The following is a 13,556-nucleotide window of genomic DNA, read 5'->3' on the forward strand; positions in this document are numbered from 1 at the left end:
ACATTTTCTTGCACACAGTCACACCTAGGGGGCAATTAAGCGTCACATTTATACCTATGAAGCATGTTTTTTAACTGTGTGAGGAGAAAACCCACACATGCCTTAGGGGAACATGCAAACTCCACACAGTAAGGTCCCAGTCGGGATTTGAACCAGAGCCTCCTCATTGTTAACCACTGCACCATCATGCGACCCTAGGCTTTTTTTAAGTCGGGCAGATATGAACAGTTCTACCTGTGAGTGTTTGCTTCATCATTTCTGACTTTTACTCAGGACTAGTCTAAAGCGGAATTTTATCAGGGGTGAACACATGGAAATGCTCATACAAAAAACACCATCAGACCACAGTTTGTGTATTTATTCACATTTATACAAACAAACCTTCGATTCCCAGCCTCCAGTTTAACAATTAAGAATAAAGTTAAGGAAAACGTGATTCTATTGAAATGTCAAACCTGCTCAAACTGTCCTACATTTTTTTCTCTGAAGATAATTGTTAAACTATTTCTTGAAACCAAAATTATGGAAAATGAATATTTTTGGAAGAAAAGTCATTAAACTGAGAGAAAAGGTTGTTTGTATCTATTTGTAAAGCTTTAAAAAAAGACAGAAGGTTAGGGTTTGTGAACATAAGGCAACAAGAAAGCAAGTCAGGAGTACAGATGAGCAGAAATTAAAGATTTGAATTTGTTCTAAAAATATTCTAAGCTCTAAACAATCTGATAATGAAAAGTTTGGCAAAACAACAAACATGCAAATATGTCAATAGAGCATGCATCAGAGAAGCAGCTCATCTGCAGCTCATTCTGCACCATAAATCTGGTTATAGTGAGATTTTATCTGGAGTTATTTGCAGTTGTGTGGAAGACGTTGCAAAATAAGGACCAAAAAGCCACAAAAACTAGTGCTTTACATCCCTCTGAGCCTTACCCACAGGGAAACATGGTGGTGGCAGTATCATGCTGTGCGGATGTTTTTTCTAATGCTTGGGTGGGGAAGACCCACAGACCTTAGGAATATGGATGGAGGTCAATTCAGAACAATCCTGGTCAAAACATTTTGAAATTTGCAAAAAATCGGAGTTTAGCTTTTAATAGGGTAGAAAAGCAACCAGTTCAGATTGAGGAACAGAAATCCTTTTTAGATTTTAAAGAAACATTTTTTTTAAAGAAATTTGTTGTTAGAACTATTTTACACCTCGTGGTCACATAAATCCCAACAACATACATTTAGATTTGATGTTTTAAGGGGGGAAAATGCAGAAAACAATGCTGATGGATCAGGAAAGTTCAAGAAAAAAGTCAAAAAGAACATTTTTGGTGATCTTGTCAGTGAAAATGTTTGTTGGTGCATCTCCTTCTCATTGAAGGTGCGCTACCTCTCATGAAAGAAGTTGCAGACGTTTGCTAACCACTCAATTTCCAGTACAAGAAGCTCCTGTGTCATCAAAAACGGCTGAAAGTGAGCTTCTCGTGAACACAAGAAAACCTAATTGATGCTAAAGTGCTCATAATAGCTGCATCCTGTAGCTTCCACAGCCCCCCCCCTTTTACTCGTCCTTCATCAGCAGGTTAATCAGTCAGATGGTTCATCATCCTCCCTTCTTCCCGTGTTTCTCCTTTCCAGATGTTTGTTCCTGGTTAGATCTTTCCCAGGTGGAGAGACGTTAACGTTTATCCAAACCGCAACACCGACTGAAGAACTGAAACGTCACAAAAAGTAAGGAAAAGCTGCATTTTCACTTTTTAATTCTTTTTGTTTTTCCATATACATAATGAGCCAGGAAGAAATTTGTGGTTCTAACACTTACAGAGAGAAGGTGAGTAAAAGATTTTGCTCTTTCATTTCTGTGTCATGATGCAGTCTGAGGAGAAGACACCTTTATGCTCTGCGCTTGGACGGTGTTCAGTCCAACTGAGAACCAACAGACAGAAGCTCTCACACAGATTGAGTTGAAGCCCCTAACTGTATTTAGTCTTAGTTTATTTGGTGAGTGCATCAAATAAACGGATTTCTGCTTCTCAGCATCTGCAGACCAGTAAAAGTGAGTGTTTTTGCAGCCAAGGAAGAAGGAGGCTAAATGTGAGGTTTATTTTTGTTGCTCTTTTCTGATTACATTTGATTGGAACATTGCTGCAGTTTTACCTGCATAAATCTTTATTCCTAAAGCTCAGGATGCATCAGCATATTTGTGCATAGTCTATAAACACATTAAAAGATGGTTGCCACCATGAACTAATCTGAAATGCTGAAAGAATGGCATTTTCTGGGCTTTAGACAGATTTTCTTTAACCAGTTTATGGCCTAAAAATGGATTAAAAAAACTTCCTTTCTGTGTATCTCTATATTCTTCTTTGTTTAGCGTAAAGCAGTAATATTAGAATTAAGCTAAAATTTTGAGCTTAGAAATATTTATTTTCTTAGCAATTTAAAAAATGACAAATCTATTGACATAACGTTAAGAATGTTTTTTTCAATTATACCCTCAATTTAATAATTTGTGGCCACACATTTTTATTTTGTGCACACGAGTGAACATTTTGTGACCACAAACCAATATTTTATCAGCATTTTGCATTGTGTCTTCAATTCTATTCAAATCAATTTTATTTTTTAATAACATTTTATCAGCTACTTTATTTCCTGTAGTTTTTAATGGAGGGGTATATTATTGGCTCCTTCAGTCTCTTTAAAATATTCAGCTTTAAGCTAAATTTTTGCATGATTCTTCTTAAGTTTAGCAAGTTTGATTAATAATTTTGTAAAAAAAAAAATTGTATTTGTTAACAGTAATTGTTAGTGGGCTCAAATATATTGAATTTGTGTTGGTAGGGAACAGGAAAAATAAAAAAATTAAAAAATGTTGGAAACTTTTTACAAAAGTGATTTTTTGAAAAGTTTAGGATATGATACTAATCCAGTATAGTCCAGTGAGATAACTGTAGCTGATTTCTTCTTTGGGCTTTTTTCTTTGTTCTAAACTGCACTTTTTGGTGCAACAGTAGTGCACTAAGTGTCTGATGTTGCAGCATCTTAATTCGCCAAAAACTGCTTTTCCCCAACACTGACGTGTACTCTTTTATTCTGAACCCGGAGCGGTAGCTCCCGGGTTCAGCCAAGTGTGCAGAGTCTGCAAACCAGCTGCAATTAAAGCTCAATGACTCTGAAGAATTGATCTCACGGCTTCAATGATTGCTGCGCAAATGTGTTATGTGTCCCGTCCCCTCCGCTCTTTAACGCACACAGATTAACACGTGAACAGAGAAGAAGCAACATCAGGGACAAAGACACTCCTCTGCTGTAGTGAATCCTCTGCAATGTTTTTTTTATTTGTGGTTAACCACCAGCAGCAGGTCGGACTGGAGTCCAGCTCCATCACACCCTCCACTTTCCTTCACTGGGGCTTTCTCTTTAATTCCCTCCCTCACTCTGCATAAAGCCAGTTTGATTGAATACATTTGCCTCTGTTGCGCTCAGCACTAAACTCTTACTGGATGCTTGCTGCTCTGGATTCTTGGGGGTTCTGCCTTTGAGGTAAGCACACATGGGCTGGGGTGTCTGCAGCACGGGTCAGTACCTTGGGCTGATGGATCTGGAGGGACTCTTAAGTGGTAATAAAAGAGGATCTTTCTGCTGCTGCAGCACTGTTGGTGCTTCATCTTTGTAGAGTTTCTCTTTCTCCTGTGTCTCAGCGTCTGCGCTGCAATCTGAGGTGTGTATGAAGTGGGAAAAATACAGAGCAGTTACTGCAAAGTTTATGGAATGTTGCTTGTTTCTATTTCAGTTTTCAGTTTTATGAATAAACACATGTAACGTTTATTTTTTGTGCTGCTTTTATGCTAATGATTGATGAGTTACATGTTAATTCTGAGACTCAGGTTAGTGTCGTTTTCTCTGTTGGGAATTTGAGGTGTTTCATTTTGTAAGTGCACAGGATCTTTGTGCATCCCAGTCGCTATAAAACAGTGGAGTGCAGGAGTCTAGTTGGCTGTCAGCGTGTGACAGTTTATTGCACTACTTTTGGATCAGGACCAACAGATCTGCTGACTTAAAGGCTGAAATGTCCAAACTTTAGAAGATCAGAGCTTTTGCTCCTCCTTGAAAAAATATGCAATCATGCAAACTGAGCTGCTGTTGGCAGGCATACAGATTCAATCAGTTTATTTCAAAGTGGGCCAAATGTCAACAAAAAATGTCAAAGAAATTTCCAAAAGAGGTCAAAAAGTTCAAATTGCAAAAAAAAAATAATGTCAACAAAACGGTTAAAAAATTTCAAAAAGATGTCATAAATGTAAAGAAAATGTTAAATTGATCTCAAAAATATTAAAAAGATCTCAAAATGTCAAAAACTGTCAACAATCAAACAAACTATGGAAAGATGTAGAGTGTTGAAACTATCAATAAAGGCATTTGTTTTGCTGCCGAAGATGCAGGGGAATGCAGAATTTCTACCATTTGCTGACTCAAATTTTGGTTGGTTTTTAGATGAAATAAGGATTGAAGTTTTAAACAGTAAAGGCTGTGAACGTCTTTGTACCCAGTGTCCCCTGCTGCAGAGAGTGAAGGGGACGGGCTCCCCAGCGGCTACGGATCCAGAGACAGGATCATCAGAGACCACAAAAGACAAAGGCGAGGGCATCTCAGGCCGACTGACAGGTGAGGTGTTACATCTGTCACAAAATTCACGGCGCGTGATATTTATGATTCCTAGTGTCATCTGTTTGAGGCCGGTCTCACTGATGCCTTTTCATTGGATGTTGCATTTTCTGTGTCAGTACAGTAATGCCAGAGTTGATTTAAGGCCCAGTTCTGCGAATAAAAGCGGGCCTTGTATCAGGCATGTGAGCTGTGCACGTTTGCTGTGGTTGCTGATGTTTCAGCTGCAGCAGCTGGGATCCGGGCCGCAGCACCGCCTGGGCTGACACAGGGAAGCAGCGGCCAACGCCTGGACCGGGTGGAGGTGCAGCCATGCGCTGCTCTACCCTGCTAGCCATCTTTGTGGGGGTGCTTCTGTACTTGGTGCTGGGAGCCGTGGTGTTCCGCACCTTGGAGATTCCCAATGAAAGAAAAATCCAGGAGGAATCTGAGAAGCAATTGTCCAGAGTGCGGGAGCACTTTCTGGGGAATTTCTCCTGCGTGGAGCCAGAGAGCCTGCTGGATTTTTTACAGGTACAGCAGATCCATTCCTTGCAGCAATCATCTTACCATTATTTTGAAATGTTAAGGAAAAGCTTTTGTTGCTTAATCTTCCCATCACTGACCTTTATTTTGTTAAAACAAAAAAGGAAAAGCCCAAATCTACCTGTTTTAAAGTTGTTCAGTCAGCTAATATGTTTTCATTTACCTCTGGATGTCTCACAGTCAGTTTATGGTTTATGATTTTAAATTGTTAAACTGTTATTTTATTTTCAAAGGAAACATTTGGGACTTCTTTATGACTTGCGTTTTCTTTTTTTCATTCAATCAAACCTTTAATCATCTATTAATATCTTTTCACCTGTAATGAGAGATGTCAAAAATCTCTTTTTTCCTTTACAGTAAAATTCCTTTGTGCTGTATTTACTTTTCTGACTTTACACATGAAGCACTTAGCGATTTGTTGTCACATGTTATTTTTAACTGAACAAACTCCGAACAGGTGCTGATTCTTCGGGGGTGACTCCTGTAGCTCTTATGGGAAGTCTGCATGCTATAAATATTCGTTTGATACATAACTGGGTTCCGCTCTGGTTTTGGCTGCCTGAATCTAACTTCAGATTTGTGGCGGTTAGAAAGGCACGCAAACTTTTGACGCACCTAAGCGCAAGCGTGCAACAGGTGTGATCCGAGTAGCCATGAAAGCAGATCCATCCATAAACTGATGGATATGTGAGGACATGCCTGTCTTCACTCCAAAATGGGCCTTGTAAATTACTGTTTTATTTTGCAAAATGATCCTCAGATGCTGACATTCACAAAGAGGTAAAAGTGACTTCAGGATAGTGATCCCTGCTGACCTTTGAAGGAAAGTGGATCTAAACAAGGGTTCTAAGGGAAAATGTTCTGTAATTCGTGATTGAAATACCGTATGTGTGTTTTGGTGAAACAAAGATGAGAAATTATAATTTTATGTTAAATATCTATTATATTTTATGAGTTTTCTATTCTAAATGACATTTTGCTGTTTCTCTTCTGCTGTTGATCCTTCCTCCAGTTTTCAGATTCTGCAGAAATCTTATACCTTGTGTGTAAATCAAGCTACATTCCAGCTCACCACTGGTCTTGTTCCCACTCTCTTCAAACAGCAGCTGTCTCTCCACCACCATACAATACATGGCTGCTTCAAATCCCACCGACTTCAATTCCTCTTGTCCAATTTCCAACCTACCGTTCCTTTCCAAAATACTTCAGAGATTTGCTGCATCTCAACTTTGTTCTCACCCAACCAAAAATAACCTTTATGAGCAATTCCAGTCTGATTTTTGTCCTCATTGCGGTGTGCAAGCTATCATTCAAATCTCTAAAGACTTTCTCCAAGTAGATTCTGGTTCACCTGCCCTCCTCATTTCTATTTACTTGAGAGCTACTATTGCCCACTCTATCCTTCTTCATTACTTTTCCTCCTTTGGTGTTACTCACACCCATTTACAGATGTATTCAGTCAGCTTCTAAACCCATTTTTGTCCCTTTCGGGGTCACCGGGTTGCTGGAGCCTATCCACTCTATGTACCCTGCCTAGCTACTTGTGGGCGAAGGCAGGGCCACAATCACACAGCCATACACACTCAGATTCAAACCTACCTGCAATTTAGAGTAACCAATTAACCTATAAAGCATATTTTTGGATGGTGGGAGGAAGCCGGAGTCCCCGAAGAAACCCAAGCATGCACGGGGAGAACATACACTCCACACAGAAAAGTCCCCTAATGGGGGGTGCAGCCCCTGCACTGTGCAGTGGTCAGACTCACAGCAAGAAGACCGGTGGAGGTCCCGGCTGGGGGACCTGAAACAGAATCACCAATGAGGGGGGCCTTCTGTGTGGAACTCCCATGTCTGCCCGTGCATTCATGGGTTTTCTCCAGGGTTTATAGATTATCTAGCTAAAAAAATTTAAAACCTAGCCCTGCTCCACCATTTCAGGTGTGCCCCAAGGCTCTCTCCTGGGGTCCCTTCTCTTCATCATTGATGGTAACATCATCTGAAAACTGAATTTCATTTTAGCTGTTCTGCAGATGACAAACAAGCCTCCTTCAACCCTCCTCCTCTATCAACTGAAGTAGAAAGAAAAATGAAATTCTGATTGTCACCAAAAAATCCTCACATTGTAAGTCAAAAGTCTCCGTTGATATTGTTTCTTACTCATTCTCCCTGTTCCTTAAAGCTGATAAAGCTATAATGGGTCTCATCTTTGACACCACCCTGTCATTAAATCTCACATCTCATAACACTCTTATACAAAAAGTAGGTGGAGGAACAAGCAACATTTATGAAAGTAACTTTTCCCAAAAAAAGTTGTTTTTACTTTATTGTATTATTTACTTTAACTTTAGGAATTAAAGGATAAATGACACTTCTTTCACTCAGCTGGATTTGACTGTTAGCATCAGCAGATAATTGTAATAAAAATGCTAACTATCAGCATTTAAAGATTTATAACAGTAAATGTCACTAACATAGTTCAGCTTTGACTTTGCAGCCCTTCAGTGCTCCCAGCAAACTGTCTGTTTGCTAAAACAGCGGTGATGTGTTTCTGGCTTAAACAACATTTACTTAACAAACATATTATCTGCATATATTATCTGCATGGGGGTTAGCACTCTCACCTCACAGCGAGAAAGCCTGAAATTTCGTCATTTTGGATTTCTTAAGAAAACCTTCTATCCTTGGCCTTATTTTGTCATTGTTCAGTCAATTCATTCAGAATGATTGAAAATAGACTGTAAAAAAGAATGTTTTTGTTTTATTAATATTATTATATTTTTCATTACATTATATCAATCAATCAATCAATCAATCAATCAATCAATCAATCAATCAATCAATCAATCAATCAATCAATCAATCAATCAATCAATCAATCAATCATTCAATCGTTCAATCAATCAATCAAAGTCACTTATAAAAGCAGGAGCAACCAAAGAGCTGAACATTCATTTAAATATAAATAAAATAACTAAGCAAAAAATAGATTAAAATAAACAATAATAATAAAGGAATAAAACAACAAAACATTTAAACTATGTTCTATCCACTAATTTATTTTTATTTTTAACTCTTATTCGAGTAATTGTTTTGAGGATTACTTTTCACTTTTATGTAGGGAATTTCATTTTAAAGTACAGCTGCTCTAACTTGCATGAAATTACTGGACATTCGACAGTCTCTGCTCGGTTGGCAGATTTTCACCCCATAAAAATTCCATTCCTGCATTGATAAACTCTGTTTTTATCTCTTCTAGTTAGATTTCCCTATTGACTTGCCTACAAACAGTTGTTTCAGGTGACATAATTGTAGTTTTTTCTTTATTTGGCACAGTTAAAAGAGTGTACAAAAGCTTGTTACATTGTCTGGTTTGACTACATTTATGTAAGACAGTGGAATTTGTTGGGAATTCTTATATCTCCTGATACATCAGCGATATTACAAAACTGTTTTAAATTGGAGATGTTAAAGAAAGCAAAAATACTTCCTCTGGACCTTTAATGGATTATCATTGTTTTTAGGATTTAAAAATGCATACTTTTAATTATTTTTATTTATATAGTGTATGAATCTATTTTTGGAGAGTCTTTAAACAACATTCATACCTTATGTTCCATTACAGAAAGTGGAGGAAGTCATCGAAGGTTTGGGGTCCTCTTCCAACGAAACCTCATTCACCAAATGGGATCTTGCAAGTGCTTTTTTCTTCTCAGGGACAATCATTACAACCATCGGTGGGCATCCAGTCACACTTTTCTCATAAGAATACGTGCATGTTAAGTTTCTTCTGATCAGTTTCTCAGTCTTTCTTTGCATGTCCAGGGTTTGGGAACATCTCGCCACAGACTGATGGAGGGAAGCTGTTCTGCATTTTCTATGCTCTGGTGGGAATCCCCATGTTTGGTATCCTTCTCGCTGGGGTCGGGGACCATCTTGGTACTGTGCTGAGGAAAGCTATTGCCAAAATTGAGCTTCTCTTCTTGGTCAGATCCATAGACAGAGATGAAATGTCTTTACGTTTACCAGAAATTAGGTTTTTTCGTGCCAGCTGATTGTGTCTTCTTTTGCTAACAGAAATGGAAGGTTAGTCCCACCATTGTGCGCGTGATCTCGGCCATTCTGTCCATACTGCTGGGTTGCCTGGTCTTTGTTGCAGTGCCTATCCTTGTTTTCCAAGAGGTGGAGGGCTGGACTCTTCTGGATTCTGCCTACTTTGTGGTTATAACTTTGACCACAGTCGGCTTTGGCGACTATGTTGCAGGTTGAAAATAACTCACCTATGTTTTATTGTCCTTTGTGCACCTATGATGTAAAAATATGGGACTTTGTCTCAGAGGTCACTGTATGTTTCAAACTGTGTTGAAAAACACACAAGGCCTTTTAAATCTCCACATTTGTGTCCACATTTGTCCTTGCGACAAAAAGCACAGTTGTCAAAACATAGAAAACTAGTTTTTTCTTGCTTTGTGATGAGATGGATTAATTAGGAAAACAAACGTTCCTTCATAATTACATTTCAGCTTAGATTAATAAATCACACAAGAACAATAACCTGTGAAAGTGTCAGTTGGAGCAAAATGCCAGCTGAGTCTCATTCATAGCTGTGTGTGGGGAGGAGGAGAACCGGTTACTGCAACAAAAACTGCTGACTGGACCGCTCTGAAAGGCATGCATGGGAATAAATTTATGTATCAGACCATCACAGCTGACACATTGGAGGAAAGCAGAAAGCCTTAATGTCGCTGCCAACAAAAACATTACAGTTTTTGTTCGGCCTTGCCCACAGGAACCATGGTAACCATGGCATTTGCTTTCAAAGCCCCCTTTTGGGGGGAATTTAAAAAAAAAATTGTATTATTGTAAAACATTGATCAGCATATTTGTAGCTGGTGTGACTTAATTGGTCATCCATAAATACAACTGTCTGTTGTAAATGCATTAAGCTCAGGAAGAGCAGACAAAGTCATTCATTATTCAAGAGGATGTTAATGTGAGAAAGTATTTATTGATCATATTATCTCTTTTACAGAAACACCTGTGTAAAGAACTGTTGGTGAAGGGATGGATGGATGGATGGATGGATGGATGGATGGATGGATGGATGGATGGATGGATGGATGGATAGATGGATGTATGGATGGATGGATGGATGGATGCATATGCGGATGGATGGATAAGTGAATGGATGAATGGATGAAAACATAGCTGGGTAAAATGCATGGATGGATAAGGAATTTTTAGGTGGGTGGATAGTTGAATAGACAGGTGGATGAATAGATTTCTAGGTGGATTAGCTGATAGAGGGATATATGAATGGATGAACCAGAACAAATTAACAAAGCAATGGATGGATGGGTAAATAGATGGTTGGATGGATGGATGGATGTACAGTAATTGATAGATGTAGAGTAATGGATGGATGGATGAATAGATGGATGAATAGATGGATGGATGTACAGTAATAGATGGATTGCCTCTATTTTCTGCTCTGTTAAAGGGGACTCTGGAATAGCAGGGAGCCAGCATTGGTACAAGCCTTTGGTGTGGTTCTGGATCCTGGTGGGTCTGGCATACTTTGCATCAATCCTCACAATGATCGGTAACTGGCTCCGTGTTCTGTCAAAGAAAACCAGAGCTGAGGTGCTTCCTTCATTCTTCCTTCCTTCCTCTTCATTCCCCACCTTCACGGCTGCTACTTGTACATCGGTATAACTGTGTCAAACCTTCCTTCCAGATGGAGGAGCTGCGTGCTCATGCCACCGACTGGACTCAGAATATCCAGAACATGTCTGTGGACTTTCGCATTCCGGGAAAAATTGACGACCCCTTCAAACGGCGCAGACGAAGGCGCCGTCATGGCCCTCGCAGCCATGGTCACAGTGTATCGGCGACAGGGGCCCCTGCGGGCCAGGATGAACAAGAGGGGAGTCAGACAGAGACTGGATCTTACACGTCAACCTCCTCTTATGAGTCTGGATCCGGATCAGAAACAGACTCTCAGGCGACTCAGACCGACAGAGTTCCCGAAGACAAACCAGCCGAGTCTAAAAAGGAGGAGCCTCCATCTGATCCTCAACTGTCTCACTACTTTGGGGAGAACCTTGCCTTTATTGACGAGTCCTCAGACGCTCAGAGTGCCAAACTGAAAACGGACTCTCGCCATGGTCCGAATCAACCCAACTCTCGCCCGACAAAGAGGAGACGCCACCGACGGCATGTTCAGCGAAGAGGCTCAAGGACCAGTGATCACAACAGGAAGCAACCAAACGGAAACCCCAAACTAGCTCCAGATCTCAAGCCTCAGGAAGAGACGAACATCAATGTGTGACACAACAGAAGAGGTCAGAGGAGCTCTTGCTGGTGCAATGTGGGTAACCATCCCCCTCGGACACTTGAGATGAAAACGTGTTGCTGATGCAGTTTTCATTGAATTATTCCTGCAGCATGTCAGTGTGTTTGCCTGAGTCAGACATAAAGCCATTCTTTTCATGATTCTGTGTGGAGGTACCGCCCTCCACTGGCCTAAGGCTGTATTGCACTTTCACTCTGTCAATTGTTTCCACTCTACCAACCTGATCAAGCCTCAAACCACAGCCACTCCAGAATCCTGCCAACACACCAACATATTCTAAATATTCTCTCACTAGAACCTTTTTTTGGTATGAAAAACATTTTTATTAAATGATGTATAGTGTTCAAGCATATCCTTCGCATTTTGTCTTCCAATTGCATTAATGTTGCTCCAATGCACATGTGGAATAAATAAAAAGTTTTAAACAAATGTTTTAAAGTGTTTTACACTGTTTTCTTTGTCATTATGTTCAAACAAATTTCCAAAGTTTTTGTTTTAGTCTTGCTAAATCAACCTTAAAACTCATTGTTGTCTATAGTTTGACTCATATAAAAGTTCCATTAAGTTTGTAAATATTGTATCTCCAATTCATTTTGAAATTTTTTTACATAAAAAACTTTTTTTTAAACTGAAGGTTTTAAAATTAAGCAATTTTAGCCAATTGTTGTTTGAAACTTTGCAGATATTTGTATTTTTAACGTTCCACTTAAGCATTTAACTAAAATCAGAGTCATGACAGATTGAAACACATTCAATCTGTTCAGTCACGGATCTGCTGCAACATGGATCATCGCAGTCCCGTTTCTTCATCTCATTCACTTTAGTCGTATGACATATGCTTTCATTTTTTTATTAGGAAAAGATCTCTTGGACAGGGGTCTGCAACTTTAAAAGCTAAAAGAGCCATTTGGACCAGTTTCTTAATTACCAAAACCCACAGAGGGCCAAAAAGTCCCACCTCACTAATTGGAAAAATTCACTTAATTCACATTTTTGTGAATGTAGCTACAGTTTAAAAATGTGCTACACTAAATTATAACAATTTTATAATTTTCTTTATAGAACAATTTAAAAAACTATTTAATTTTGACAGCAGCACGTAGAAGTTTCTTTCAAATCAAAATACACCCTGTGTCAAATAAGATCCTCCTGCAGCAGATTTACTTGAATAAAAGTGCCCGAAAATTGAGTCAAACATGATATTTTCTGTCATTATGACTTTGATGCGACTTCATTCCTTTTCTCCTTTTAATATTGAATATAAAAAGCATAACACTGAAGAATCCAATAAAAAAACATTGTAGGCCTTTGTGCTTTGAGCTTATCCCAACAATAAAGCAGTCTGACAGTAAAATAAAAATGTTACCATCATTTTACTCAGTTATCTGACATGTTAGTAATCAAAAAATAAATGAATAAAATTGATTAACTAAAACAAATGAAACAAAACTACAAAAAACGTTATTTATTCAAATCGTTTACTTTTTTTTTCAAAGCCACAGGTTGCAGGCCCCCGGTCTGGGATCAATCAATCACTTTATTTGGATAAGAGTCTAAATGTCTTAACTCAAAGACCCACTCCAATGAAAATGACATCTTTTTTTCTTTTTAACATATTTACGACACACCAATTGTCCCGCCCACAACTATGAGGTGAATTTCTAATCAACTACTGCCGCTCTGCAGAAACGATGTCCTGGAAAACCAAATGTTTTATTTTGGCTAAAAACAGCAAAATCATAATTAGTAGACCACTGGGAACTCTTTGAAAATAGATCAAAAGATGATCAAAGTGGGACTTTAAACCAAGTCCAGATGCCTTTTTTTAACTTTTTCTACTATGAAACCATCCTGGATGAGTGAGGGTCTTCACAGATTCATTCATTTTCCACCGTTTTATCCCTTTCGGGGTCACGGGGCTGCTGGAGCCTATCCCGGCCACTTGTGGGCGAAGACAGGGTACACCCTGGACAGTTCGGCAGTCTGTCGCAGGGCCACAATCACACACCCATTCACTCTCACA

General features: G+C 39.1%; 1 protein-coding gene across 2 annotated transcripts; it reads left to right on the top strand.

Annotated features, from left to right (window-relative positions):
* Positions 1 to 3,331: 3,331 nt before the first annotated feature.
* kcnk4b (potassium channel, subfamily K, member 4b) lies at positions 3,332 to 11,962 on the top strand. Of its 2 annotated transcripts, none has more exons than XM_023962757.2 (8): positions 3,332 to 3,534; positions 4,542 to 4,656; positions 4,881 to 5,169; positions 8,804 to 8,915; positions 9,004 to 9,164; positions 9,256 to 9,442; positions 10,679 to 10,821; positions 10,916 to 11,962. In XM_023962757.2, the coding sequence occupies exons 3-8, from the start codon at positions 4,969 to 4,971 to the stop codon at positions 11,507 to 11,509; spliced, it is 1,398 nt and encodes a 465-aa protein (XP_023818525.1). In that variant the 5' UTR covers positions 3,332 to 3,534; positions 4,542 to 4,656; positions 4,881 to 4,968; the 3' UTR covers positions 11,510 to 11,962. The 2 variants fall into 2 exon arrangements, with proteins under 2 accessions (XP_023818525.1, XP_078786456.1); XM_078930330.1 differs by lacking the exon at positions 3,332 to 3,534 and adding an exon at positions 3,576 to 3,712.
* Positions 11,963 to 13,556: the final 1,594 nt, after the last annotated feature.

The sequence above is a fragment of the Oryzias latipes genome, chromosome 14 (assembly GCF_053564925.1).
Source record: "Oryzias latipes strain Hd-rR chromosome 14, Olatipes_Hd-rR_3.1".
NCBI lineage: Eukaryota > Metazoa > Chordata > Actinopteri > Beloniformes > Adrianichthyidae > Oryzias > Oryzias latipes.